The following is a 27,684-nucleotide window of genomic DNA, read 5'->3' as shown; positions in this document are numbered from 1 at the left end:
AGTCTGACAGGTCAATCTGTGAGCCATTTTGTACATCTTTGTGGGCCTATTTTATGGTCTGGTGGGTCCATTTTCCTGATATTACCACATACATTACCATAAGCAAACACAAATGCAAGCAGCCTCCTATGTTCTTCAAATACTTATATTGTGTGTATTTACAAGCTGAAAACCTCCCCAACTTGTAAATGTTGGACACTTTTTTAGCTATTGGGTTTGCTAATGTGTGGCACATTTATTTTTTTCTGATCTCTTCTGAGAAAATAATTTGCTCTGTGGATAAATCCCTTCTGCTACATGCTATTGACATAGAGGGAAAGTTTTTTATTTTTTTTACTGTGGAAAAACTCTGGAAACACAGTCTCTCCTACCTTTTTCATTAGAATGTTTTTGTCTTTCTCCTTGGTTAGATAGACATTCTAAAATTGCATGAATGCCAAAAGAATATAGCTATGTGAGTGCTCCATTTGTTTACATGGCCCACCGCCTACAATACCTTATACTTTTGTTTTCCTGTCTCTAACCCTGATGTATTCGTGGAAATGTCCACCACATTGGCACCATTTTCTGATGAGCTGATGCACTTCTGCAAAGAAACCGAATCAAAAACTCATTTTGTGAAAGAAGATAGCTGGTTTCCGGACCACTATCCTGCTTTTTTGTGTGCCATTCACACAACGGAAGTGTAATTGATATGTTTAAGCAAATCCTCAAATTTTCTGCTATCAGGGTGACTTAAGACTTGATGAGGTGTGATATGACATAGAAAGGTACTGGTGAATATACTGAATAAATACTGTGAGTTACAATAGTGAACCCAGAAGTCTGGTCTGATGCTTCAGCGGTCCAGCAAGATAGCCTCTTTTAAGGAGTCTTTGGCTGGAAAGCCGTAAGATATTACATGATGTCTCCTTGGGCTTACCCATCAAGGAGGCTGTGGTAATTAGGGACATCAGCACTCGGTTGAGTATCTAATGTCAGTGGTTCCCAATCTCTGGTCCGTGGACCCCTGGGGATCTGCAAAGCGTCCTCTGGGGGTCTGCGACTGCTTAGAAAATTAAATAATATTAACAGATTAGGTCTCCAGCTTTCAGTAATGATTCAGTGGGGGGTCCCAGGATACCAATAATGATTCAGTCGGGGTCTCGGGTTCCAGTAATGATAAAGTAGGGGTCTACAGAAGTCAAAAGGTTGGGAACCACTGTCTTATCTGAAATGTTCTAAGTTTCAGGGTAACATGTGAGCTGCACACGGAGGACTGTGATTTCAAGACTAAGATTAAAAGTCAATGTGTCCTGCACCTTTTGATACACAAGCCTACTCTCGCAGCTCCACAGTCCCAGGCAAAAAAACATTGCTTATTCAGAAGAATAAGTCAAGGATAATAGACCCTGAAGGTCAGATGTACTGATCTATTGTGCAAAAAAATCGAATCAGGAAGTAAAGCAGGAAGAGCTGGCAGGCACTTATGCATAACATACGTGTGCGTGCATAGTAGCCCCGAAGTGGGTTATTATCTGGCCAAACGTGAGCTACTCATTTCAGTAGCTCAGCAGCCATTTGTGTCCGAGCATAAAACTATGTATGAATCGACAAACATGCATTATTTTCAAGAGCTGAATAAGCTTACAAAACTCCACTTACCTGAGCTCATTGTTACAGATGAACTTGCCTGCTTCGTTTCCCGAGACTGCTTGCCTCTGTTTAAACAAGAATAAAATAATACTGTCAATATTCTACATTAAAAACAGAATGCAAAAACATGACAATACAATTTTGAGACAGCTTCAGCTGTGAAATGTATGTCTGAATATCATCACGAAAAGTTTAAATCTTCATCTTCGAAATGTTCTGTAGATTTAGAGACATAGGCCCTCATTACAACCTTGGCGGGCGGCTGAGCCGCACTCCCACGGGGTCTATTATGAGATCCCCACTGGGCCAGCGGGGGGAAACCTGGTTTCCGCCCGCCGGCCCAGTGGGGATTCTTGGCCGCAACACGGGAGCCGGCTCCAAATGGAGCCAGCGGTGTTGCGGCTGTGCGACAGGTGCAGTTGCACCCGTCGCGCTTTTCACTGTCTGCATAGCAGACAGTGAAAAACTCCATGGGGCCGTGGCGGGGGGCCCCCAAGGCTGGCTGGAGGGGGACTCGTAATCCCCTGGGCAGTGCTGCCTTGGAGGATTAAATCTGCCGGGACAAAAGTGGCGGGAAACCGCCAGTCCCGGTGGAGCGACCAATCCCCCTGGAAGCACCGCCAGCCTGTTGGCGGCTTTGACCGCCAGGGTTGTAATGACCCCCATAGTGTCAAAGAGTTTGAGCAGTGCAGTTACGTGCAGTTGCTGCACTGCACTGCATGAGTAGGAGAGATCAGAACTGCATCATATCTTCAAGGACATGCCGCAGTACTGCTCTCTCCTTGCGCTGGTGCCTTGTGGGTGCCTAGTGCTAATGCAGGCACCACTACGCCATAGTGCAAAGGTGTCTGCGTTGTGATTAGGATAGCTTTTGTGCAGGAAGCTGTACCTTCCTGCATAAAAAACACTATCCTTTGATACCATTTCCTCTTTGTATGTGTGCAGCAGAATGCAGCACATATGTAAAGAGGAAATAACAAGAAGAATTAAAGATATTTATTTTTGTAATGCCGGTCACAATCGGGAGCACCTTTCTCGAACAAATTCTTGTCTACAAGTCTTGGTAGATATGGGTTAGCGTCAAAATCCATGAGAAAATGCACGGGAACGCCCTTGCTCCACCCATGGGGCACTTCCTTGGCATGAAACAATGTAAGGCAACATGGGTTTTGCAATGGATCTATATTAAAAAAATTAAGGCAAATCCAATGGAAACTTTTATAAATCTGTGCCTGGCTCTTTAGCATGACACAAAAACAATTCAAATTTCTGTTCAAGTTAGACCCACAGTTTCTATCTATTATTCTTAGAATACTAACCTTATTACTCTTAGTGAGACTGTAAAGAGCGTGAAAAGTACTTTACGAACCCTGACAGTTTAGCTATTGTTCAACATATAAACATTAAGGCGGTCATTCTGACCCTGGCGGTTGAAAACCGCCAGGGCAGAGTGCCGCGGAAGCACCGCCAACAGGCTGGCGGTGCTTCATGGGCAATTCTGACCGCGGCAGTAAAGCCGCGGTCAGAAAAGGGCAACCGCCGGTTTACCCCTGCCCCAAAGAATCCTCCATGGCGGCGCTGCTCGCAGCACCGCCATGGGGATTCCGACCCCCTTCCCGCCATCCTGGTCCTGGCGGTAAAAACCGCCAGGAACAGGATGGCGGGAACGGGTGTCGTGGGGCCCCTGGGGGCCCCTGCACTGCCCATGCGCATGGGCAGTGCAGGGGCCCCCTAACAGGGCCCCATAATGATTTTCAGTGTCTGCCTAGCAGACACTGAAAATCGCGACGGGTGCCACTGCACCCGTCGCACCCCTTCAACTCCGCCGGCTCCATTCGGAGCCGGCTTCATTGTTGAAGGGGCTTTCCCGCTGGGCCGGTGGGAAGCCTTCTGGCGGTCGCCCGCCGGCCCAGCGGGAAAGTCAGAATGACCGCCGCGGTCATTTGACCGCGGTACGGTCTTCTGGCGGTTCCCGCCAGGCGGGCGGCTTCTGCCGCCCGCCGGTGTCGGAATGACCCCCTAAGTGTTGCGATATTCTTTTAAAGTTGTTGACCTATCATACAGCCACGTTAAAAACATTTTTTGTAAAGCTATGGAGGTTTAGGGTTTTGAAAAAGAGATTCAAGTGTATAATGGGCTTGATGACGTTCTGCTCAGCTACTAATACAACAGTAAGTAGGAAAGCTACTCTGATATTGTGTATTTATCTCACACCTCAGTTGCAAGTTATAAGTAAGAGTGTGGTGAATAACCAAAGTGCAGAAAACGTACTATTTCTGCGAGATGTGGTTTTTGAGTTTTACGAATATACCTTCTTCAAACTGAGGCTCCTTAGTACAAAGGTGCCTTAGGATCTAATGCATCTCTATACTTGTAATTAAGTGAATTCAACCTGTACTTGTTTCTACATACTTACACTACCAAATATGCATAGTCGACAATCTAGCCATTATATTTTTATAGTACAATATTTAAAACCTGATATTTGGTAGCACATGTTTGTGGAGCAACACAACTTATATATAGAAAGGGGCAAAAGAGCAGTACCTCACAGCCATTTGTTACTGCAAGTGTCAGTCACATATTGATCAGCCCAAGTTAATCAACTAATGCTTGCTTGTAACTTTCATTTATGACGTGCAGTTTTCCCATTTTATAGGTACAGACATTGGTGCAGCAGTCAGATGAGTCCATATAAGAAGCCGGTGGCTAAGATTTATTGATTTTTTTATTTCACTAAACTAAACCACATAAGCCATTTGCAGGAACTATTTGTTGGATGGCTCACCATAGCTGGGTTGTGGCCTTGTTGGAATGATGAAAAGAACTAAGGGAGACTCTTCACACACAGTAGACTACACATGCATCTCAGTCCCCCATTTACCAGCACTGAGCCGACCCAAGCTAGCAGGGTCCGAGGCCTGACTCTTTGCCCAGTAACCACTGTTCCCAGAGCTTGCATGAACTTATGATCCACGATACCCCAAGCAGACTCCTGACACTGCTATGCCATCTTTTTTTTTCTTTTGCCCACTTAAGAATGTTTCAGAGTAGGAACAGACTAAGTTCTTGTGCAAATGTATACCATTGACCACAGTCTAGTATTGAGCGAGCCGAGAACTGAGGAGCAGCAGAGAAGCTCAATGAGCTGCTGACATGGGCGAACAGCTGAGATATAGGCTCTAGAAGATAAAGCTTCAGTAGAGTCAGAGGATCGCAAGGCAGGCTAGGTGACGGACCATTAGCCAGCTAGTAAGTGAAAGAAGGAAGAATTGAGAATGAAAGGGAAACACAAACATCTGTTGATTGCTGTTAGGGACGGGGGTTGCGTGTGTGTGCTTTTGTGAGCATGTATGTATGTATCTGAGTGTGCTGGTGAGTGCCACAATGTATATCTGCATTATAGGGGGAGAGTATGTAAATGTACCTGGTCTGTGTCACGCATACGGCATGACAGTATACTTCTCTGCTGGTACTGTGACCTGATCCCTATATCCCAGGCCACCTCTGGCATCTGGGACCAGCTTCACCAGTGCATATTGGAGCCGTTTCTGAGATGGAGCTCACCACTTCTGGCTTAATGGTTATAATTCTTGGCACAACAGTGGTAATTCTTGAGTGAGGAAGAGTCACCATAATATACACCAGAGTCCTTAGAATTTGAATCAATCATATTCTGCTTCGAAAAGTCATGTGCAGAAGCAACCGCTCCTATCCATAATATCAAAATCTCACCTCTGAAACATTCAAAATGCAAAAGACCAGGAAGCATTGACTGACCTTTGGAGTCAATGAGTCCCCAAACCACAGAATGTGAGTCAAATACTTTAACCATTAGGCCTCAGCGGATGCTGTGTAACTGAACTGACATTCAAGCAGCCACGTGACTGGTGCCCAACGGGTCTTACCATTTAACCTGCAGTCTGAAATTGAGAGATCTCACTCATTATTCCAGGAGTGACAATCTGACAACGCTGGGCTGGAGTTCCTCCCAGAATAGGCTATAAGGGTACACAGACTTTATACATCACGAAGAGCAAAACCAAGGAAAGAAGGAACAAATAAAACAGGGAAACCGCACTTGCTGCTACAACCTCTCTGTCACATAATTATCGTTATGAAGAGCATCATCACTCTATATATGGGCAAAATTCACCTGTATTGCTGAGCACAAAGTCGATTCCCTCAGTGTCAAATCTAGACAGCTGGTGTGCAGACAGCACCTCACTGTGATGTTCTACTGTGGTTCCCTTCTGAACCTGTATAACAACGAGGGCCCAGAGGCAGCAAATAGTACATATGAAACCAAAGAGAGCAGCATTACAGAAACTCAAAAAGGAGGCCTTCAGCAGCCACGTGGGCGCCAAGGCCCAGCGGAAGCCCTACCCAGTCCGCGAGAAATGGTCTGTCAGAGGACAGACACAAAAACATGAGGTTGTATGTTGCTTCCATATTTTTATGGGAGACGGTATAGGTGTTGCTATAGCCAGAATGGAGGCACGAAGAGGAAGAAAAGAGACCTTTCGATTGAAGCCAAGAGTCTGTTAGGTGTAATGAATGAAAAAGGGAAGTGGGAGAGTAGTGATATATTAAACAGCTTTAAGCCTATGCACTGTGTAGAACATTTTAAAAAGTATATATAAGTCAAACAAGTTTAGTGGCCTTTCGGAGACCTTCCCTCACTGAAGCTCAACATGATCAGTTACTGCAGCATAGGAAGTTATCATCTCATCCCATAGTGCCACTGCACATTTCCACATATGCGTTTGCATTCCCCATACAGCTAGGCCTAATTTGGATGAACATATTATGTCGGAGCAGAAATTGCTTTATTGGAACATTTTAGACCAACTGAAATATAATTTTGAATGCTAAATAAGCCCTATTCATTCCGGCTTACACACATTTTAGTCCTACTCGTTAGCCTTTCACATTTCTACTTTTGATAGCAGGCTTATTTCCCGAGGTAATGAGTAGGGCGTATCACAAAACACGTCTGTTTGCTCGCAAAATACTTTCTTCTGACTGACCGTGGACGGCTGTGTTCAAAAGGCTGTATGTCGTTTTCAGGCAACTCCTAAGTCAACAAGCATTTGCAAAGCTCATAGGTCTGGCCATTCATATAGCTGCAGTCCTTCAAGCCATTACTACATGTCCTTCATGAGTCTAAAGCAACAGCTTGAAGTCTTTAACAAAGCTAAGTCCTTCAAGGCTTTACTGGACGCAGGGCGGCTTTAGCACTTGTGGCACATGGTGCAACAGTGTTTCTTGGTCCCCCCCATCCCCAGTGACCACCTCCTCGACGGATTCCTTCACTACCACCCTTTAACAATGCCTTTCAAGTGTCGATAAACACTCTCTCTCGGATGCATTTAATTAGTTTTGTGGCAACACTCATACCAATGTAGGGTGTCAGAGCACTTCACATCATACACATTACTCACAATCATCATACTGTGTAAATCAGTCTATAGGAAATGTTACATGAGGCAGAGGCCTACACGGTATAGAGGTCACATTTCACCATCCTGGTAGGCAGTATAGTTTAAAAGTGCTTGTTCGGGAGAAGCACAAACTCAGAATTTAAAACGTATCAGATGGTTGGGGATTCTGTTGAATAATAAGAATTGATTTTTCCACAAATGAACCCTTTTTGCAACATTAGGATAATGAAAGTCTGGGGAAAAAACATAATGCTCTCATCTATACCTTGTCCTTTGCATGCGGCTCTTTGTTGGCAGTTAATAGGTTACTGTTTTATTAGGATTTTAACTTATAACCTGCATGTAACAAAAGGATCTTTCTGAAAAACGCAGTAAACCACTAACCTATTTACATTATATGCACTTTGTGAGCTGCATGGTACAGGTTCTTTGAAGCAGGCATATTAACCCTCTTTGCTGGCCCTCTGATGAGTCAAAACGTCTACTAGCCAATACTCCAATCTCTCTCCATGGAGAATATTAATCACTGGAGTTATCTTGAAATTTATATTGTTGCCTGAAAAATGTTGAAGGCAGGAAATGTGGCAGCAGGTGCTTTTAAAACCATATTATACTTGCAAACACAGCACCCCCATCCAAGGTCAGCACCCAGTGTGGTGGCACCGATCACACCGCCCTAGAGCCGGCCCTGAATGGATGTCCCTCTCAAGCCTGAATCAGCTGCTTACTAAGCCTTTCGCCAAGCTGCAGTACCTCAAGTTGTTATTCAATAACCCTCTCAACACAGATGCAGGTGCTTCAAAAGACCTTCACAAAGCTAAGGAGACATGGCTTCAACATACAAATTTACACATACGTTTTTGTTGCTTTAAAGACTTAAGCTTGTTTTCTATAGAATAAATAAATAAGGGAATGCTGGTTTATGATAATGAGTCAATATCGAAACTTTCAATAAATGTCTTGAGCTTGAGTACTACAACACTTTTGTGATGGTAACCTAGCTTAGACAGGTGGCAACAGTCACTGATAAATTGGAGTGCCTTCAGCCTCACTTTTAGCAAACTTGAGATTGATTGGCACAATACATGTGTGCCAGTAATGTACAGTTGTTTTTACTAAAGCCCACTGCTTTGTGTTGTGTTCTGTAGTAGGATGGTAGGAAGAACAGAGTAGACAATTGTAACACTAGTTGAGCAAATTTATTGATAAAAATCTTTTATATGTATATATATATATATATATATATATATATATATATATATATATATATATATATATATATATATATATATGTGTGTATATATATATATATATATTTTTTTTTTATATACAGATATATAGATAGATATATATATATCTGGCAGGACATTCAAAAATCTCAAGTCATTATTAAATGTGTAAATGTCCCTCTCGAGTCACATAGGCAACTGCTTCACATGGCTTTCACAAAGCTGAAGGGTTGTGGTTTCAACAAAAAAAAGTCATATACACTTTTACTACTTTAATGAATTGCACTTGCTTTCTATTAGATATCTGAATATGCTAAAGCTGGTTTAAGATTATGAGTCAATACTGCAACTTTCAATAAATATTTAGATTTGTTTTGGAACACTTGGGATGATAACCTAGTATACATGCCAGCAGTCACTGGTCAATCCAAGACTCTTCAACCTTATCCTTACCAAACTGTTTTTTAAGAGGCACTATACATGTGTGCCAATAATCACAGTTGCTTATAAAAGCCCACTGCCCTTTCCTGTATGCTGTGGTATGAAGAAGCAAAATGTCAATGTCGGTGTAACAAAGCAATAAAGGATTTAATGTTATCCCTGATGTGACAGCTTCGTTTGTGACTGGCACAACACAGTGTTTGGAAACTGTAAATAGGTCGTATTCCCGCTGTCATGCAGATTGAATGTATTACTATGGATTTTTCTTGAGGATGGCATGAGAGTCACAAGCCTGCAGTACCTCAAGTCATTAGTAGAGGTCCCTCTCGAGTCAGATGCAAAGTTGCAGTACTTAAAGTGGTTACTTGGTGTCCCTCTCAAGTCAGGTCCAACTGAAGTTTAGACAAACCTGTAGTAGCTCAATTGTTTACTAGAGGTTCCTCTTGACTCAGATACAAAAGCCTGTGAATTCTTTCATGAAGCTGCAGTACCTCAAGAAGTTACTAGCTGTCCTTCTGCAATTAGATGCAAGCACTTCAAACCACCTTCACAGAGCTGAAGGGGTGTGGCTTTAACATATATATTGTCATACATACTTTTGCTTTTTAATGATTTGTGCTTGTTTTCTCAAGAAAGTGGGTCATGATGAGACAATATTGCAGATTTCAATAAATTAAGTGATGATACTGTACTGTGTACACATGCACGCAGTCACTATAAATGTAAGTGTCTCCAAATGTCTAACATTGGGGGGCAATTTTTAGGTAGATATTTGTCTGTACACAAGCAAAATACAGTAACCAATGCCTGAAGCTGGCTGACCCAGTGTCTTATACTGTGTGTTGTGATGAGCACCGTACAATTTGAGAATCCCAACGGATAAAAAGGGTTGATTAAAATACCCCCAATAAGTGTGTATTTTTTATTATACTTCTTTTAGGATACATGAAGCCATTAAGATGCTAAAGCTATATTGAGGCCAGAACTAAAAAACGTATTCAAAAGGAGCTTGCAGAGTAGTACACCAAACCTGTACAGACATTGCCTAGAATGTACTGAGTTTGTGCCTCGGAAGAAGGCTTGTAGGAATGACTGAACTGCATCAAGCGACCTCTAGAAGTGCCAGACAATTGCTATCTTTTTTATCTCAAGATAAGGTTAAGGCCTTGGAAGAAAATGAAAATCCAAGAAATAAGCTCTTCTTGAAAAACATTTTAAGCTTTATCAACCAGCCGTGCATCTTTCCTGTTGTATAAATTCCAAAGGAAATAAGCCAATACTGTTGCCTGGAATTGTGATCTGTCAGTCATGACCACTGCATTATAGTATCTAAACGACTTTCAACCAGAGTAATCGTGCACGGAAAAACATATGGCATCTGGTAATTGAGGGATGCAACACAAGCATTCTGCTATGCTGTGAAAGTGAGCGCTGCTTAGACAGAAGTAAATGGCCATAAGTCTTTAATAGCAGATATGCATTTTACTTCAAAAGGAGCAGACTCTTGAGGACAAAACCTGTCACCTTCAAAAGCGCAACTATAAGCATTACAATCACAATTGGGGGGGGGAGGGTATGCTACCAATGTGTTTTTCATGGATATTATGTACACTAGAGAGCAAAACACTGAGACACCACAATTTGAAACATGTTTAATAAAAAATCAATAAAAAAACAAAGGTTAAAACTGTTGTTATAGTTAGGAAACATTAATTTATTCTTTCTATACCAACCAAAATTACCTACACAAACATTAGAAATTCTAAAGTTATACCTTAAACTTTAATTTACGCACCACCTTTAAATTACTATAATTGTATGCTTTATATAAAAACTAAATGACACAAAAACGAGAGATTCTAAATGTATACTTATACCTTTAGTTTATAATTTATGCACCACCTTCACATTATTACAACTCATGCAGCTCCATACACACTATAGTGAATACGGTATCCACACTACATTAACTATGACTTGCACTTTCCCCATGCACTGCTTTTACCCTCCATATTATATCACTTACACAATCTAAAATTGCAGCATTTACAACAATACTTATGACATCAAAAATCACATAATTTGTGAGACCACAATCCATGGTAGAGTGATGAGGCTCACAGTACAGCGTGGTACTGTATGGCAGGGTTGAATGGCACAGAGTAGACTACAGTGGAGTGGTGCACAGTACAGTATTGAAATACAGTGGAGTAGTGCCTCATACAGTAGAGTCTAGTAAAGTGGGGTGGAGCTGTGTGGAGGGAGTTGCGTAGAGTATCGTAGAGTGGAGTAGAGTGCCGTATAGAGGCACAGATTAGAGCAGAGCGCTGTAGACTCACATTGACAGGAGTGTATTGTTCTACAGTGGAGTGCTATAGAGTGGATTATAGAGCGGTAGAGTGGAGGTGGCGTAGACTGTCCTGAGTGGAGTACAGTGTCGCTGAGCAGAGTACAGTGGAGTGGTGCGGAGTGGAGTTGGGTAGAGTGGAGTGGCATACACTGATATAGCATATAGTGGTGTGCCATATAGTGGAATAGTTACAGTGGAGTGGGGCAGAGTTCAGCCTCACAGAGTGCAATAGAATAGAGTGGTGTAGTATAGTGTGTAGTGGTGTAAGGTGGAATAGCAGAAAATGGAGTGGCATAGAGAGGGGTTGGGTAAAGTGAAGTTGTATAGAATGGAGTGGTACACAGTGGATGGCCGTAGAGTAGAATAGCATACAGAGGAGTGGTGTAGAGAGGAGAGAGGTAGAGAGGAGTGTCACAGACTGGCTTAGTGCAGAGTGGAGCTGAATACAGTGTATTTACACACTATAGAACAGTGCATAGTGAAGTGGCATAGAGTGAAGTGGGGTACAGTAGAGTTGCATAGACTGAAGTGGTGTTGAGTGTAATAGCATACAGTGGAGTGGTGTACAGTGACGTGTCGTAGAGTAGAGTGGTATAGTCTGGAGTGGTGTACAGTGGAATGTCAGAGTAGAGTGCGTATAGTGGAGTGGTGCAGAGTGAAGTGGTGTGGCATACAGAGGAATAGCGTACAGTGGAATGGTGAAGACTAGAGTGGTGTGGAGTGGAATAACATGAAGTGGAATGGTGTAGAGTGTAGTTGCATACAGTGTGGGTGGCATAGACTGGAGTGGTGTAGGGTGGAATAACATACACTGGAGTGGTGTAGAGTATTGTGGCATAAAGTGGAGTAGCGTAGAGTGGAGTGACATACATTGGATTGGCTTACAGTGGAATAGCAAACAGTGAGTGGTGGAGTGCTGAATATATATATATATATATATATATATATATATATATATATATATATATATATATATATATATAATAAAACGGTTAAAGGAACATTATAGGTCAAAATGAAAATTAAAACATTACATTTTACACTAACAAAACCACTGAAATTCATCAGTTATTTTAATCTCAACTTACTATAGCGTGCCCTCAGCATCACCTTGTGCCCTCAGTAGGCACACTGTTGTTATGAATGATGTTATTTTAGATGTTGCAGTGATGTTGTCAACAATGTTATAAAACATGTCATGAATAATATAGAGGTAACTAGCTTTGCATGTTGAGGGCGTGAGTTATAGTTACTTTAGGGCACGAGTTACACTTACTTGAGATAACTATAACTGGTAAAATAAAAAAAAATTCTCCTCTGAAACCCCAAACAAGGGCTAGGGAGGCAGGGTATCCCTACTATATTATTATTATTTTTTTAATTTCAGGTCATGGGACAAAGTCCTTGAATTCTGTAATGACCACCATAACACTTCTTTTCATGTTGTGGTCAGCCAATCAGAGTGCTAGCTCTGAAAAAGCACCCTTAGACAAGCAGAAGGCGTATTTTTTTTTTAATTGCAGCCCAACAGTCCAAATATACAAATACTTTGAACCTTAATTTCTCAAAAACTACTGAACGGAATTATACCAAACTTCAAAGAGCAAGCTTCCGGCTTAGCTTTAACACTGTATGGTGTTTGTGGCCACTACCTGTCATTGAAGTTGGTGCTGCAGCACCCTGCCTCTGGTCTCATGGTGTGTGGTAGGGAGAATTAATGCATCAGGGGCAAGAACGGATGAGGTGAAATGCTATGCAATATTCCAGGTGCAGCAGTAAAAACTGTGGTTATCCATTTTTGTGGGTATTTGTGTGTTCGTATTACCATGTATTAGCATTGGTATTAGCATGTATTAACATGCTCTTCCCTACATCCCTTCTTAAAGTTCTCTAAACAGCTCCATGTTAGTAATCCCCTTTTTCCAGCCCACACCTGAGGTACTAATTTATGTACTACAGAGTAGAGTTTGTGAATAGGCCCGTGTATATACTATCGAGACACTACCATGTTCCAAACTGTGTGATATTGAATTCCAACTTACTGTAGTTGTTGCTTTTGTGCCGCAAAGTGGCATTTCAACCATTTATTGTTTATCTGTTCAACAGGGAGCATTTCTCTGTTCCCAAAAAGAACAATACCTGCTACCACCCGTCATTCTATCTATATCAAGACCAGGTTCAGCCAGGTCCAAAGGATTAATATGTAAGGTAAAACTTGAGTCCTTGGGCACGGCAAGCAACGAGTCTGCATATGGACACATCTACTCCACTTAGGAAAATTCAAAGTTTCTAGTTTTTCCTGGACATTTCCACATCCTTCAATATGCCTGACCTTCAATGTCGTTCCACATAGACTTTAGGAGGTTTTGTAGTTGTTTTTCAAATCCTATTAAAGATTGCTGGTAGTTGTTTCTTACTTTTTTAGAACAGTTGGAATCCATTTGAGAGGTTTTTGAGCGCCTCAACTGCAATGCTGAAGTCATTCAGATATATGTGCTAAACACCCTAGGTTATCATCACTCATTGGCCAAGCCAGAATATAACACCAAACAAATAAGTTTGAAAGGCGTATCGTTTGACGTGGCAAGTGTAGTCAGTTTGGTAAACTGCATAACTTCTGTGGATTAATGGAGAAGAGGCAATGGTGTGACACTGAATACCAGAGTCAATTACACTCTAAAACCTTTAATCGTAAACAGTTTGAATTCATTTTAGACTTGCGTCTTTAGATGAAATATATCATGTTTGAATTGGTCTTTCCTGTACCATCAAATGTGAACTATGAAAGATCAAAGGTGAACTGTGTAAGATCTAAAACCCTCCAGAATACCTTGATTTCAGCAGCGGAGGTGACCAACACATATAATGAAAAGATGTTTATTCAGCAACTCACTCAAAAAGTGTTGTCATTGCCAGGTTTTGAAAGGATCATTGCAGAAATGAAGTGGTCGGGACACTACCTGGCAGAAAATCAAACATGTGCATCACAGAAGTCAAAGGGCAATAAAGCTACGTATGCATCACAAGGGTAAAGAATTTGAGCTAACCCTGAAATACCAGGAAAATCTGTAATTGAATAATTTATGCTACACAAACCTATCTCTTCACAGGACTATCTGTCGGAGGAAGATCAGACAGTGGGGTTTAGAGGAATAAGCAACTTCCTGAGGGTGACCAAATGGTCAGTGCTTTGAAACAAGCAAGTGTATAACGAGGTGAGGAAGTTTCACTTAATGGTGAGGCAGACAAAATGTAATTTCAACTCCAAAGGGAGTTTTTTTTTTAGACTACTGCTAACCTAATGCCTTTGCCAATGTTTTTTTCTGTTGCTGTACAGCATCAGCAAAAAAGAAACATTGTCAAAGTCAATACGTCTAGCATGGGCGGCAAGCATTTTGGCTTTGTCAATGCTTGTTTTGTGTTTTCATGATTTTTTGCAAACTTTCACTTTTGAGGAAGCTCCTAGGCCTCATTCAATATAAAAAAACATATTTTGTCTTAAAAAGCACACATTGCAATAGCTGTCTCTGGCAACTGAATGGAATTACTTTGGGTGTGGATGGGCTTCTTGGGAAAGGGTAGAATGCTGTTGCTCTCAGTGACAATAACCAATGGCTGAAGTTGGCTGACCCATTACCTCATGCAGTATGCTGTAGTGGACAGAAGAAAAATTTGATTGATGCAATAAAAGACCAATGGCTGAAGAGGGCTCCCTGAAAGCCCCTATAAGAATATTATATAATTTGAGTAAAATCAAAATTACTGACTAATGCCAGGTCAACAAAGAATAAAATAAGAATGCCAGGATGGGTTCACAAATGTATGGGTAAAGGTCATGATGCAGGCAGCCCAACATGATGATGTATGCATGGCCGTGCAACATCACACACAGAAATGCATATGGCATAGTGTGGCTGTCATTTTATTTTTTTAAGTTACCTTTTTCAAGATGGCAGACACCACTTGGAGCAGTAAATAATAACAATCATATAAAAAAGTGGGAATGGCTTTTAAAAAAAAGTGAGGCTTGATAGCAAATGGCAGCTGCTGGACAAACAAAATAAAATGAAAACAAAACTTTTTTAAAAAAAGACCGTGATGAGGAGATGGGGAACTACAGAAAAGCAGTTGGGGAGTGAAGTGGAGATGTGAACACAGGGGAGCAACGAAGAATGGGTGGGAGTAGCGCAGGAGAACGTAATAAGAAAAAAATAGATATTTGAGTTAAGGGAAGCAATAGATGAGCTGAAGTACAGGCGGAGAGAGGATCATGGAGAGCACAGGATGGATTTTTGTGAGTTTGAAGCAGAGCAGGAAGGAGAGAGCAAGAAAACACATGTACTCTTTTGGCGTACTGAAAGCAAAAGTAGTTCACAGAATGTGGACAGTGGAAGAATAGATGGCATCCAATCAAAAGAATAGTATTGAAGCTATGCCCCAGGGGAGGGACAAACAAGAGAAGAGGTAGCAGACTCATCAAATAAAATGCAAGCAAATGAGAGAGACAAGAAAGCTAGTGCAGCGGCGAAATGGCTGCTACCTTTGACGTCACAATGTTGATCCATACGTGCCCATACTGAGAGTATAATGTGTGAATTAATGCTGAACTAATGTCAAAGTGGTGCACTCAAAGTCAATAATGAGGTGCATTCACTATAGGGTTAAAGAAAATATGTTGGTGGAATGATCATATTAATTTAAATGTAACCATGGATTATGATTTTACAACCTTCCACATGTTATTAGTGACTGTTTACTTTAAAACCATAATGATTTTCATAACATGCGTGTATTAATGTTGTAGGCTAATGTTGAGAAATGTGGTTTTCCATCAAATTAATTTACATGTGTTAACAGCTTTATTTACTGTAACATGAAGTTTAAATGTGAATGTAACTGACAATAATGTAACAGTAAATATGCTTACAGTAAAATCAATTAAATGTGCATTTCTAATTCTGTATAAGCCTGACTGTGCTAGGCCCAGATTTCCATAATGTGAGAAACTGTTATCCATTTCTGCTAACGTGTCATTTCATTTCAGGTGGCTTTCACATGAAATGTTAAGTTTGGGAATAGATGTCCTATTGTCTTAATCATAGAGAGACCCAGAAAGCAACCTTGGGAAAGGTACATGGAAAGACCAAGAATGTGAAGACTGTTCCTATTTATTATGTTGCAAAGTCGTACAGGTGACCAAGGACGGCTACCTTCCCAGGATAGTCTTGGGAACGCAGAAGAATGTTTCAAGTTTGTTGTGCAATCTGAGGAGGCTAAACCACATGATCGCCTGATTATTAGGCGTTACCAATGGACTAATCATCGTTTTAACTAGTACTTCACTGACTGATTTTGGGCAGAAGGCTGATTCCTTTGAAGAGATAAGGTACAGAACTCTTTACCCTTGCCTCACATTTTCTCAATGCTTGCTGAGAGCGATGTAGACGTTACCCATTGAGAAGACTCTTGACTGAGCTTCTGAAATACTGACACCTTCACTTTTTACCTCGTTTATACCTTCTTTAGTTAATTTCTTTTTACCCCAGATGTCCTTTTACCAGGTTCGGTGTTCTTGTGTTTGCTTTTTTAACTTTTGTCCTCAAGTCCTGTAGGTAGGGAGAATTCCCATGGGCCCTAGCTAGTTTAGTTAGATTACTTTTATTTGAACTAATGTGTAAAAGATTGGGATAGCATTTAATCTCAGAACACCAAATTCATCTGTTGTTATTTTGCATAGCAGTCATTGAGTGTTTGGTTTGCTTTATGCTAAGCTATCTAAATTTCCTTCAATGTTTCGGTCACCCCATGGTTATTCTGTATCATTACAGCTTGTTTGTGAGAATTGTTTACATTAACAAGAGCATATATTTGTAATAAAACCCTTTATTTCCGATTTCAGTTTTCATTGTGTAGCCAAATTAGTCATACTGTAAATTAACTGCTGATTGAGGTCATGTTAACTTACTCCTTAACCCCTGCTAGGACTCCAAGATTCGTAGACCTCGAATTAGAGCATACAGAAAATGCTCCATCAAATCTAACCACTTGTAAGCAATGGGCTGGGTCAAAAAACAGCTGTACTTTTTGTTATTGTCCACAAGAGGTGTGTTGACTAGACCTAGAAAGTAAGAACAGCACCACAACTGTGTGCTTTGTTGTTATCAGAGCTACCACCAATTCACTCTTCCCTTTTTAGGGTCGAGTGCACAAGTGCTCTGGCCTCTGCTGTAATCTCTCTGTGGGCTTTTTACCACGCCCGCCACTTTCATTGGTTCGTGGGCTTGCCTTTTAAAATTCGCTTGATTTCATTTGCGAAAGTCATGCATATGTCATATCTTTTCCGTGGTTTAGCCCTCCTCGAGCACACTGGGCAACTACTGAAAACATACAAGGCTACACGTTTTCGGCACAATTTTTGGACTACTTTTTCTTTTTATTTCCTACAGAGTGCTCATTTTCTTTTGTTTACATTTTTTTGTTGTTGTAAATTTCCCCCGTCCCAGTCCCCATCCACACCCCGCCTGCCCTCCCTTGAGATTTGCGGCGGCAGCTGCCCCCGCTGCACATATGCATGGCAATGCATCCTCTAGTCTACACCGCTAATTATTCTTACTCAAGCAAACGCGACACTCATTGCATTGCAAATACTTGTTTTTAATGCACTTCAACCTCTGCTCTGACCTTAATATGCGCTGACTCACTGCAGTTTGTGCCTGCAAGGTCCGTACGTGTGTGCCCTGGGATGCCGGTTTCCAGTCAACCAGAAAGTAAAATGTACACCAGCATCGGTTTTAGCAAACAGGCATGAAAGATATGCGTCTCCCAAGCCACCCTTGGGCCTGACAGGCAAAAGTTGAAGCCTCTGACACATGCTTACCTGACGAAACTTACAGGGGTTTATAATGTCATCTTTCCATCATGATTTATGTACCACAGAACACGCAAATGCTTACCTTAGTGGGTAGTAGCTGTCTGCTCTGTGTGTAACACCACCTGATAGTGACGTGTTAATCTAGTGTGGTTAGTATTGCCCACAGACGTTTTTAGAAAACAAACCACAAGTAAGCTAATAAATACAATCATAAAATGTCTGTGTGGGGTATCCTTCCTGCTTTCTCCGGAAGTCTGCTCTTTAGTTGAATCGCACCCATGACACTCACTTTTATACAGCCTGCTTATTTTTCTGGGGGATAGAGGTTATACCTGAAATGATCCTGTGGTGGAAGCAGGGTGTGGCTCAAAAGGACACACAACCAGGAGGTTATTTTATTAAGATTCAGAGGGGGCCTGGCAGGAATTAAACACTACCTGACAAACACAGACGTGCCCAGTTAAACAAAGATGGTGACAGTATGATGAACAAAAGGCTAAGTGTGTTGTTGGGGAATTGAGGTGTAGATGTGCCAGAGAGAGGAAGAACAACATTCCTAAAAGTAACCCATACTCTTGAAGCTCTTTAAACCTACTGAAACATTGAGGGCTTGTGACTCTGTGTTAAAATCTCTTTCTCACTCCTGAATGAGATGAAGTGTCACAGAAGGGCACATATTATTGCAGCACTATAGTTAACTTTTACATTCCACAATATTTTACATCAGATGTTTGATCTTAGGCACATGCAGATATATTGATTTGCCTATAATCACATAATGTTTGGTCAAGTGTACTAACCAGGACTAGACCCAGAGGCTGTGGTCAAAGGCCATTTAAAGTGAGAAATAATACAAGCTGTTTATTTGGTTGTTGGACACACAAGCCTGTGTGCAATTACCATTCTACTGGGTCCAGTGCTCTATGGTCCAGCAGCAGCGCCGTATTAAACCCTGTGGAGGCTGCTAGGCAGTCGAAATTTTGCACCCCCGCAAATTATCTCCTAATACTTTTTTAATTTTACTAACCAATAATTTTAATAAACCAATTTTATTACACAAAACTAAACATTACATGTACGTAGTTTGCACCAATTCTTTTTTTTGTACAAATTGACAGAAGATGAGCTTTATGCGAATCTGATGTCTATGGATTATGTAATTTAAGTTAATGGGTGCATTACATACATTAATACAGTATTTTCTCTATAAAGTCTTTACTGTAAAGTTGTTTCTTTGAGTTAATTCTTTTTAGGTCAAGCATGCAGGCTCTCTGAAGTGTTGTAATCTATCTGTGGACTTTTAACCACGCCAACCGCACGCCCATCACTATGACTCATTTGTGGGCTTGCCTTTCTAACATCATTCGTTATCATTGGTAAATGCTTCATGTTTGTCCCTCCTTAGGGCAGTTTTATTATCTTTTTGGCCATTGACACGGTTATGGATAATTGCACGTTTGCTGATACGTTTGACTGCAAGCAAACTTCTTTTTCCTTTTGTGTCTCTCCATTTGCGCTCATGGCGGCGTGGCACTTTGAATCACTTGCTTATGTCAACTGTTTTACTTTTCATTTTCAATTTATGTGGCAAGAAAAGCCCAGTTAGGAATTTACAATGCTAATAGCTCTAACTCAAACACGAGACCCATTGCATTGTAAATGCTTGTTTTAAAAGTGTTATAACTCTTTTTTGACTCCCTTACGTACAGGCAGCCTGACTTGTTTGAGTCTTAGGCAGGTGTGGGGCCAGGGGGGTGGGGAGGAACTGTGACTGGATCGGTTCTGTGGAACTGCAAGGTTGCACGTTTGCATAAAACATTGTACAAAAGAAACGATGCATACAACACATACGTGGCACAATCTGATACGGAAGGACCCAATAAAATCCAGGTTAAAATTACTAATGCAGATGCAGAAATGGAAATGTCATTTCAGTTAATATTTACAAATTGATTTTAAGTACAAATAAGGGTGCTAATGTTAAACTGCCAGAAAGATTATAGTTCACTTTCCTCCTTTATTAGCTGTAATGTTATTCATCTTCCCTCTTCTTTTGTTGAGGGCACTCTAGCTATTGGTTCGACCTCTTTGCGCTATGGCAAAGCCAAAATGTTCTTACTAATTCGTTCTTTGCAAATTTCACTCACCCTTCTTATTCATTTTTCACTGTAAACGGATTTACTGTTCAGACCAGTAAATCTGCCAACGCTCATTGTCTTATCAGAAAAAGGGCAGCTAGTAACAGCACCAGAAAAAATGCTACTATAAACATCACACCGAAGCTGTGCTACAATCGGCCACATCCACATCAGTAGCTGATTCATTATTTTCTGGCTTTTGGCCAAATTAAACTAAACATCTTGGTTAGCATTGCTTTTCTACCTTTGCTAAATCAAATTGCAGGAACTTTTAGCTCCTCAAAATTAAATCAATAGAACCCCTCAGAGTGGGCTACATTTCATGCTTCTAGAGACTGTTGGATGCCCGCTAGCTGCGGGTGCCTACTCATGTCTTAAAATAGGATCAGCCCCAATGAGAAGAATACATTTAAGCAGACAAAGCTTTATCGCGATGAGATATATTTGACAATGAAACTTTCATCTCACAACGATCTGATTTTTACTAATTGTTCCAAGTTGACACTTTCCTCTTTGTAAGTGTATCTTTCAAAATCCTGCTTAGATATTACTGAATTAAAGACCGGAGTCCTCATTAGACCAATATTTTACTTGAGGGTGCTGGAAGGCATAGGGGTGTTTTCTCAAATCTGTTGTACAAATGTGTTTGCAGCTTGACAAGATCCACTAATGTAGGATTTCTGAAGTTGATTCTATGTGGGAATTAGGCAAGTCTAAACATATTTAATTGGATTATTTTTTAAGATTGTCACATGTATTAAATGAAAATGGACAGAATTCCGTTTAGCTTAGGAGATCTGGATGGAAGAATCGTGACAGAGCAGCCCTCTCATCTTCTTCAGGGGACACGGTAGTGTAGCTGAGGTCTTCTTCATACTGTGCACCACTCAGGTAACTTCTATTGTAAGTGTAGGAAAGTACTCAATACTGGTATTATGTACGCTGTGTTTCAAAGGTTCAATGCTTTAACTAAGAGTTAGGTAACAATTATGAGTGCTTCAATAATTAAAAATCCCTGCAGGTTAGCAATTACAAGCTAGTTAGAGTATATCACGCTCAGTAATTACAAGGTGGATAAAGTCCTGGTCCCCCGATTAATTTTGGCAGGTCAGAAATAATATAAATTATCAGGGAGGGACCAAATTAAAACCTGGTGAATATTAAGGCACTGCAATTGTAAAGAAAAGCACCAAAATCCCCATGCTATGGCCAATTTTAACAGATAAACTTGGAATGTGTGTGATTTATCACACCTGACGCATTCTGAACCCCAGGGTAGAGATGGACAGACCATTGAAATATTGAACCAGGCTCTAACCAGAGGCCTTGCTCTGCTTAAGATCGAGGTTCTATTGGAACCTCCAAGCCCAAAATGAGCCATACTTTAACAGGAGGCATATGGCTTGAGCGGCTAAAACTGCCTACTATGTAACATGGTGAACCAAGTTCAAGTCCCTGCCACAGGCCAGTATCCTGTGAATCCCAGTAAATCTCCCTGTGCTGAATCAAATACTTATAGCTAGTCTGCATCTGTTGTGCCATACATGTGTGTCACTCGCTATGTACAACTGCCAAAAATAAAACATGGATTATGTCTGGCACCCATTCTCTAATCTAACTGTTCAAGAATTAAGGACAAAGCATTAGCATCTGATGTCAGGAAGAGATACCCATCTAGTGGCTGAACTGTACATAAAGTGTAAATATAAGTAAATAGCTGAGGTGTAACAAAGGCCCGCGCAGTCCGAGCCGTGCAGGGGGCCCCCAAACTCCAGGGGGCCACCTCAGCACAGTCCCCTGGCCTGAGAGCTCCTGAGTGAGTCTGGAAAAGGGGGTCGATGTACTGTTCATGGGGGCCCCCTCAAGTTTCATTACAACACTGGTAAATAGTCCTGCTTATCCAGTATACTTCAGTTCACTTATCTACGAAAAAACACAGGCAATCTGTTTTGTTATGAGGAGCTTTCCCCATTTTTACTTGGATACAGCATTTACTGGATTTTCTTTTCACTTTGTATTGTAACACTTGGAATTATTGACTAATCCAAGATGGTGTCTACAGTACTGCACACCACACAGCAGTTTGTCCTTTGTTAATGGTGTTGGTATTCTGCACTTCAATGTCACATATGTAAGTTGAGGTCACAACACTCCTGAGTAAAGCATTTGCTGAAACGCATGGGATGTATTGCCTCCCAGCTTCACTAATAAACCTTTCATTGGCATCCTCTTGAGTGTGCCATTTTGTGTACGATAAACTGGCTCCAGATGCGTGACCCAGTCTCCACCCCCCCAGGCCTCTTAGCCACCACTCAACCACCAATAATCAATAATACTCCCAAACATTGTGGTGGTGTAAACGTGGCTGCAGTTTATTAGTAGTCGTTCATAATCCATATGATTGGTCATCAATCATCACGAAAATAATAAATAAATAAACAATCATATGTACACAATCACGAAATGGCATCAGTCATACATCAATTTGTCCATTCGCAAATCATTGCTCCCCAAACTTAAGCTGGCGGGTCGTCACCATAATCATCTTTGCCAGCACTCTCTGGCTCAGATCCAGTCTGTGCTGTGGAGGTCCCCTTGGGGTTACGCACTGCAGCTTCTAGGCTTTCCTTGCTATCGATGTGACATTTGCAGCACTCTTTGGTCATGCCTGTGCTGCAAGTGCAGTGTCCGCTTTGTGGCTATCCCCCTTCTTGGCTCTTCCATTGCTCCACAGTGTTCCTGCCTTGAGGCATCCCAAAGACACCACTCTGGCAGTCCTTCCCGCCTTATTGTGTTTATTGCTGCTGGTTATTGGTAGTACCTCCGCCTCGTTGTTGGTGGTTTCACGACAGCCAACAGCTCCCCCATTTCTAACAGTCAAACCTTTTTCTATGCTCAAGTTCATGAGTCCAGATGATGTCAGAAGGATGAAAAGGCTGAGTGGACCCTATGGGATTTGAACCTGTGACCATGAGGTAAACCACAGGCCCCTACAGTGGACGAACATTAGTCTACTAGAAAACCAGACTTGGCTGTGAACCCACCCAAAGGCATTTTCGCACAAGCTGCTTTAACAAAGCACACATTCCTGTTTTATGTACTCACAGAAGAAATCATGATTTGCCCAGAACCACTGGATGTTGACCTGGCCCTGAGACTCCACACTGATTGCCCAGACCGAAAGTCGCCACATCCTCACCCTTTATTCACTGTTAGTTCCCTATTTCATGGAGAGATACCTCCTTCTTTGCCAGAGTTCACGAGATCAGGAACTGTTCCAGTGGTTTCACATCCAATGGCAGCCCCCACTTTTACTGCTAGGCACCAATAATGGTTCCAGGGCACCTCTGCATATTGCTAGACCAGACAAAGCCGGTCCACCTCAGTACGCCAGCCATGCCAGATTAACGTGTCCTACCCCTCAGTTGGCTGTTCCCCATAAGCTCCCCCCTTGCTGGCTCCAGATGCTTCTGGGAGGCCTGACCTGCTGGGCATGCTGTCCTCATTTTACTCCAAACGCCTGTCCCCTATTCCTTGGCACCACCGTCCTGGCTTCAGGTGCCAATAAATCGAGATAGGTGTGCTCGTCCTGAGAGTCCTCATCCGATGAGACTCTCTGCTTGCCGCTGCTCCTGGGCACCGCTCCTCCTGCGATTCTTTGGTTGTCAAGCTTCTTTGTCCACTGTCACCCAAAGCCACTAGGCCGTCCTTACTTCCGGTCCTGCGGCCGGAGGTCACCACCTGCTCCTGGAAAACACCTCCAATCCCGGTCCGTGCTGCGTTGCTAGGGTGCTCCCCCTGGGACCAGTCTCTGACCATGCCTCGCTGACCGCAATCAAGCCCTCTGCCAGTAGTTACCATGCTTTTGGGGGAGGGAATGGAGGGTGGGGTCCAGGTCAATCTGCTAGCATGGCATCACCGGTGGCGGTGACAACGTTCACGGTCAGCAGATGACCGTTGCTCCTGCTGGTCTCCACTTTCGGCCTTGCAGGGGGACACGCCTTCTGTTCTGCACTGGCCAGTTCAAACCACGCTGAACAATGCCACAAGTGTCTCTCTTGGGCCACAGGCCTGCAGCAGCCGTGTGTTCCAGGCACCCTTTGGGGCACGTTCGCGATGGTCCTCCTTCGCCTTCCCGGAACGCTGCTCTTACCACTAGTTCCAGTTGCATCACCACCAGGAGGGCCCAGATGACAGGCAGTGAGAGTGTATAATCAGCAAGTGAGATGTGAGTACATTCAGTCAGGACATGCCTTCCTACACATTTCTCATCAATCCCAACAGCACACACAGCAGATTCAGCCAACTATTTCCTATGAAAACCAGTAAATTATTTCTGGTCTACGGACAAGCTGGCAATTAATTCTGTGCAAAACGTCCCCTGAAATGTCATAACAGAGCGTGGATTCAATTCAAAATACAATGATATGTGTTATAATCCAAAATATTACCATTTTACCGAGCTCTTTTAAAGATGACCTCGGAGTGGTTTTATAAAAAGTTCAGAACACTGAAGGGCAGGTATTAACGCTTCCAGTTTCTATTTGCGCATTAGGTTAGCAGCATTAACTTAACACATGTTACAAGCACTGAAGCTTTTTCCAGGTCAAGCCGATTACATTAAAGCATGATTTATTGGACGACAACACCGTAGTTTCAGTTCCAAAGCTCACAGTCTGGAGCGGAATGCTGTGGAAGATATTTACATTCCACGCTCTGTTATGACATTCGTGTACTTTTTATGAACCATGGAATGAGGAGACTTTGCAAGATGAGAGGCGGCTCCTTTTGTCCAAGTTGGTTGCATTTCTCCTGAGATCCAACGACTTCAGCACTTCTCCCTACTTGGTGAGGAGCAGCGGCTTCAGACTTGAATTCCTCATTGTAGGAATGCAGATAAGGCGGGCCTGAGGGTGGGGGTATCTTTGGACTGCCTCACATGGTCCGAAGCGCGCATTCCAGGGATACAATATAATGCTGTGTTGTCAGAGGGCTTCAAAGCGATGTGAGAATATACAGTTTGAACATATTTCGCTCTTTTCAAGAAAAAGCCAGAAAAAGTAAAATACATTTGGTCGTGTTAGCAAAGTTAAAGTAGATATGTAGTGCATTTTAAGGCATTATCAGGCCTTTGACTCATAAAACGATGACCATCCGTCCCCACATTCAGAAGGAATGTGTATGTGCCACAGGTAAGTGCTTGATGGCTCACACTCTACCCTCAGTGTGTGCAATGTTCTGCCAGCATTACAGTCTTTGTGCCCCAGGCTATAACAGTTGTGAAAGGCCCTCTCCCTCATTTTGAGCCCTCGCCTTCAGCTCAAGAATATAACTGAGAGAGGGACTTTAACAGCTGCTATAACCCTTGGCAACAGATTCTTTATCCTGGCATGCCAACCGAGGTCTTGGTTTCCTCAAATTAGAGCTTCGGAATTTGGCATGGGTGGAATTATTTTGGTTCAATCTGCAAATGCATCAAGAAAATTAATAAACAAGCTAATAGCCTTATAATCTAGCAGGACTGCAAGCCCACAAGCAAAGTACACAGGTGTTGTCTACCTCCGAGTGCCTTAGTTGCCATTGCGCCTAATTACTACAGCTCCACCAGCTCTGAGACTGGCTTCAGAACTTTTAAAAGAGCTTGAGACTAAGACTTCCCCAATTTAAACAGTACAAGGTAAGCAGTTTCAGAGCAACTGAAACTACCTGGCTCATACAACTTTCACTTACCACCAACACATAAAAAAAGGCATTTCATTCATAAAGGACCTCAAAAAATTACAAAGTTATGGATTATCAAATGTTAAATATTCAAGCACAAAGCTTGGAATGTCACTATCTAAAATTACTTCGTTTTTTTTTTTTTAAAGCAAGATAAAATGTTATTGACGGGCTGATAAAATAAACAACTTAGGCAATACACACTGGCTTAAACCTGTCACCCCTTTTAAAGCTAGCATATAGGTACTCCCTTAATTTCTTTTGAGAGATTGACAGGCTTGAAGATACATGTTCACAAAATTACTATTGTTTCATTTAGCTTTCACACTCTAAAATAGGAATAGAGGTATTGATTAAAAGGCTTAATAAATACATTCTTACCTGCCTTCAACATCCACAGACCAGTATAAAAGTTATAAGGTTTCCAACAACTTTCCTCAGCCATCCCAACAATATCCTGAAAACGTCTTAGCATTTCATGCACTCCTAACTTCATCAATGGGAAACTGGTTTAAATAGAAATGTGAGAAAAATTTCCCTACTAGGTTGCCAAGTCAGACTTTTCATTTATTCAGCATTTTTAAAAACGGACCCTTTACAGCTAGATTTCTTCATAATTATCACTATATGAACCAGCATGCCCTCCCTCACTCCGGATACTAGTTCCTTTCTTTCAATAAACCTAGAGTTGTAGCAAAAGATCCTCAAATACTTTTAACAAGAAAGGACTAAAGACCCTGTTTTGAGGTGGGCGGACAATGTACTCTGCCACCATAGAAGCAGACTAAACTGACGATCTGCCTGCACTACTAAGGGACAGGCACACCATCATGTTTCCGCCAGAGGAAAGCTTGCACTAACAACCCCATGGGCTATGGGACGTCAGTATTAGCGCATCAGACCTTCAGCCCTTTTAACAGCAGACGGTCTGTTGTACTTTTTTTTTCTTTTAAGGACACCATTAAAATCCTCGTGGTCCCAAAGATGAAAAAAAGGAGCAAATACTCCTATTATCTGGGAGGAAGCTCCAGGGTATCTGGGGCATTAGCTGCTTGTCTTCATTTAGAAGTTTGTTTTAGAAAAACATGAATGTTTGCTGAGCAGCTGTCTGAACATGGCACTGCTCAGAAAACATCCAATGCTTTCAGTGGAGCCGCAATGGAGAAAGCCCTCACTTAAAGCATAAAGATCTCTGACAGGCTGGTAGAGATCTTGAAAGAAAGCAGGCAGTAGTTCACCAGGGCAGCATACAGCGTTACCTCTGCTCCACAGGCAGCCAGTAGGTTGCCCACCAAAACCTAAGTGAGGGCCAATGTGTGGAATGAATTAGGGATTTTATCATTAGTAAGTTCACAGTAGAGACAGGACATCTGCCATGTGTGTGACATAGTATCCCGCCCCAAAACTCTAAACAAGGCCCTTTGTCTGATTTACAACCTTTGAGAATGATGGGTTAATTGGTGTCATGCAAAGCCGTGATCTTTTGATACAGTGATTTTACCAATCCAATGTCTGCAGTTAGAGAAGTCCTCACATTTCATCAATCACTCATCCCTGTTACCCGTGGGTTTTCCAGTTTTATACAAGTGCCCACGTGGAAGGTACTGACTTAGCAAGCCTGCAACAAAAGCACAATTTTGAGAGAAGACTCACAGCTTCTTTATTAGTTTGCTCTTGTTTTTTTCCATTCTTAATTTTATTGGGGACATTTATATAGTGCAAACCTGCCAAGGGGAGATGTAGAAAGCAAGAGAGATACTTGTCCCACATGTGGGGTCATAGAATGTATCCGGGGCATTTAAATGGCATGAGGACAGTGTGTTGCCTTGAGGGATGGTGACGGGAGGTGCGACAA

General features: G+C 41.9%; 1 protein-coding gene across 15 annotated transcripts in view; it reads right to left on the bottom strand.

The window, feature by feature from the left end:
* Nucleotides 1–27,684, bottom strand: part of SORBS1 (sorbin and SH3 domain containing 1) — a 794,498-nt gene that overhangs the window by 420,202 nt on the left and 346,612 nt on the right. For all 15 annotated transcript variants that reach the window (XM_069240476.1, XM_069240479.1, XM_069240480.1 and 12 more), the window contains one exon: nucleotides 1,645–1,700. In XM_069240476.1, the coding sequence (XP_069096577.1) occupies nucleotides 1,645–1,654 (10 nt within the window). In that variant the 5' untranslated portion in view covers nucleotides 1,655–1,700. The remainder of the gene's footprint in view (nucleotides 1–1,644; nucleotides 1,701–27,684) is intronic.

Source organism: Pleurodeles waltl, chromosome 6, assembly GCF_031143425.1.
Source record: "Pleurodeles waltl isolate 20211129_DDA chromosome 6, aPleWal1.hap1.20221129, whole genome shotgun sequence".
NCBI lineage: Eukaryota > Metazoa > Chordata > Amphibia > Caudata > Salamandridae > Pleurodeles > Pleurodeles waltl.
The sequence above is the reverse complement of the archived record's forward strand: the minus strand, read 5'-3'. Positions and strand labels throughout refer to the sequence as shown.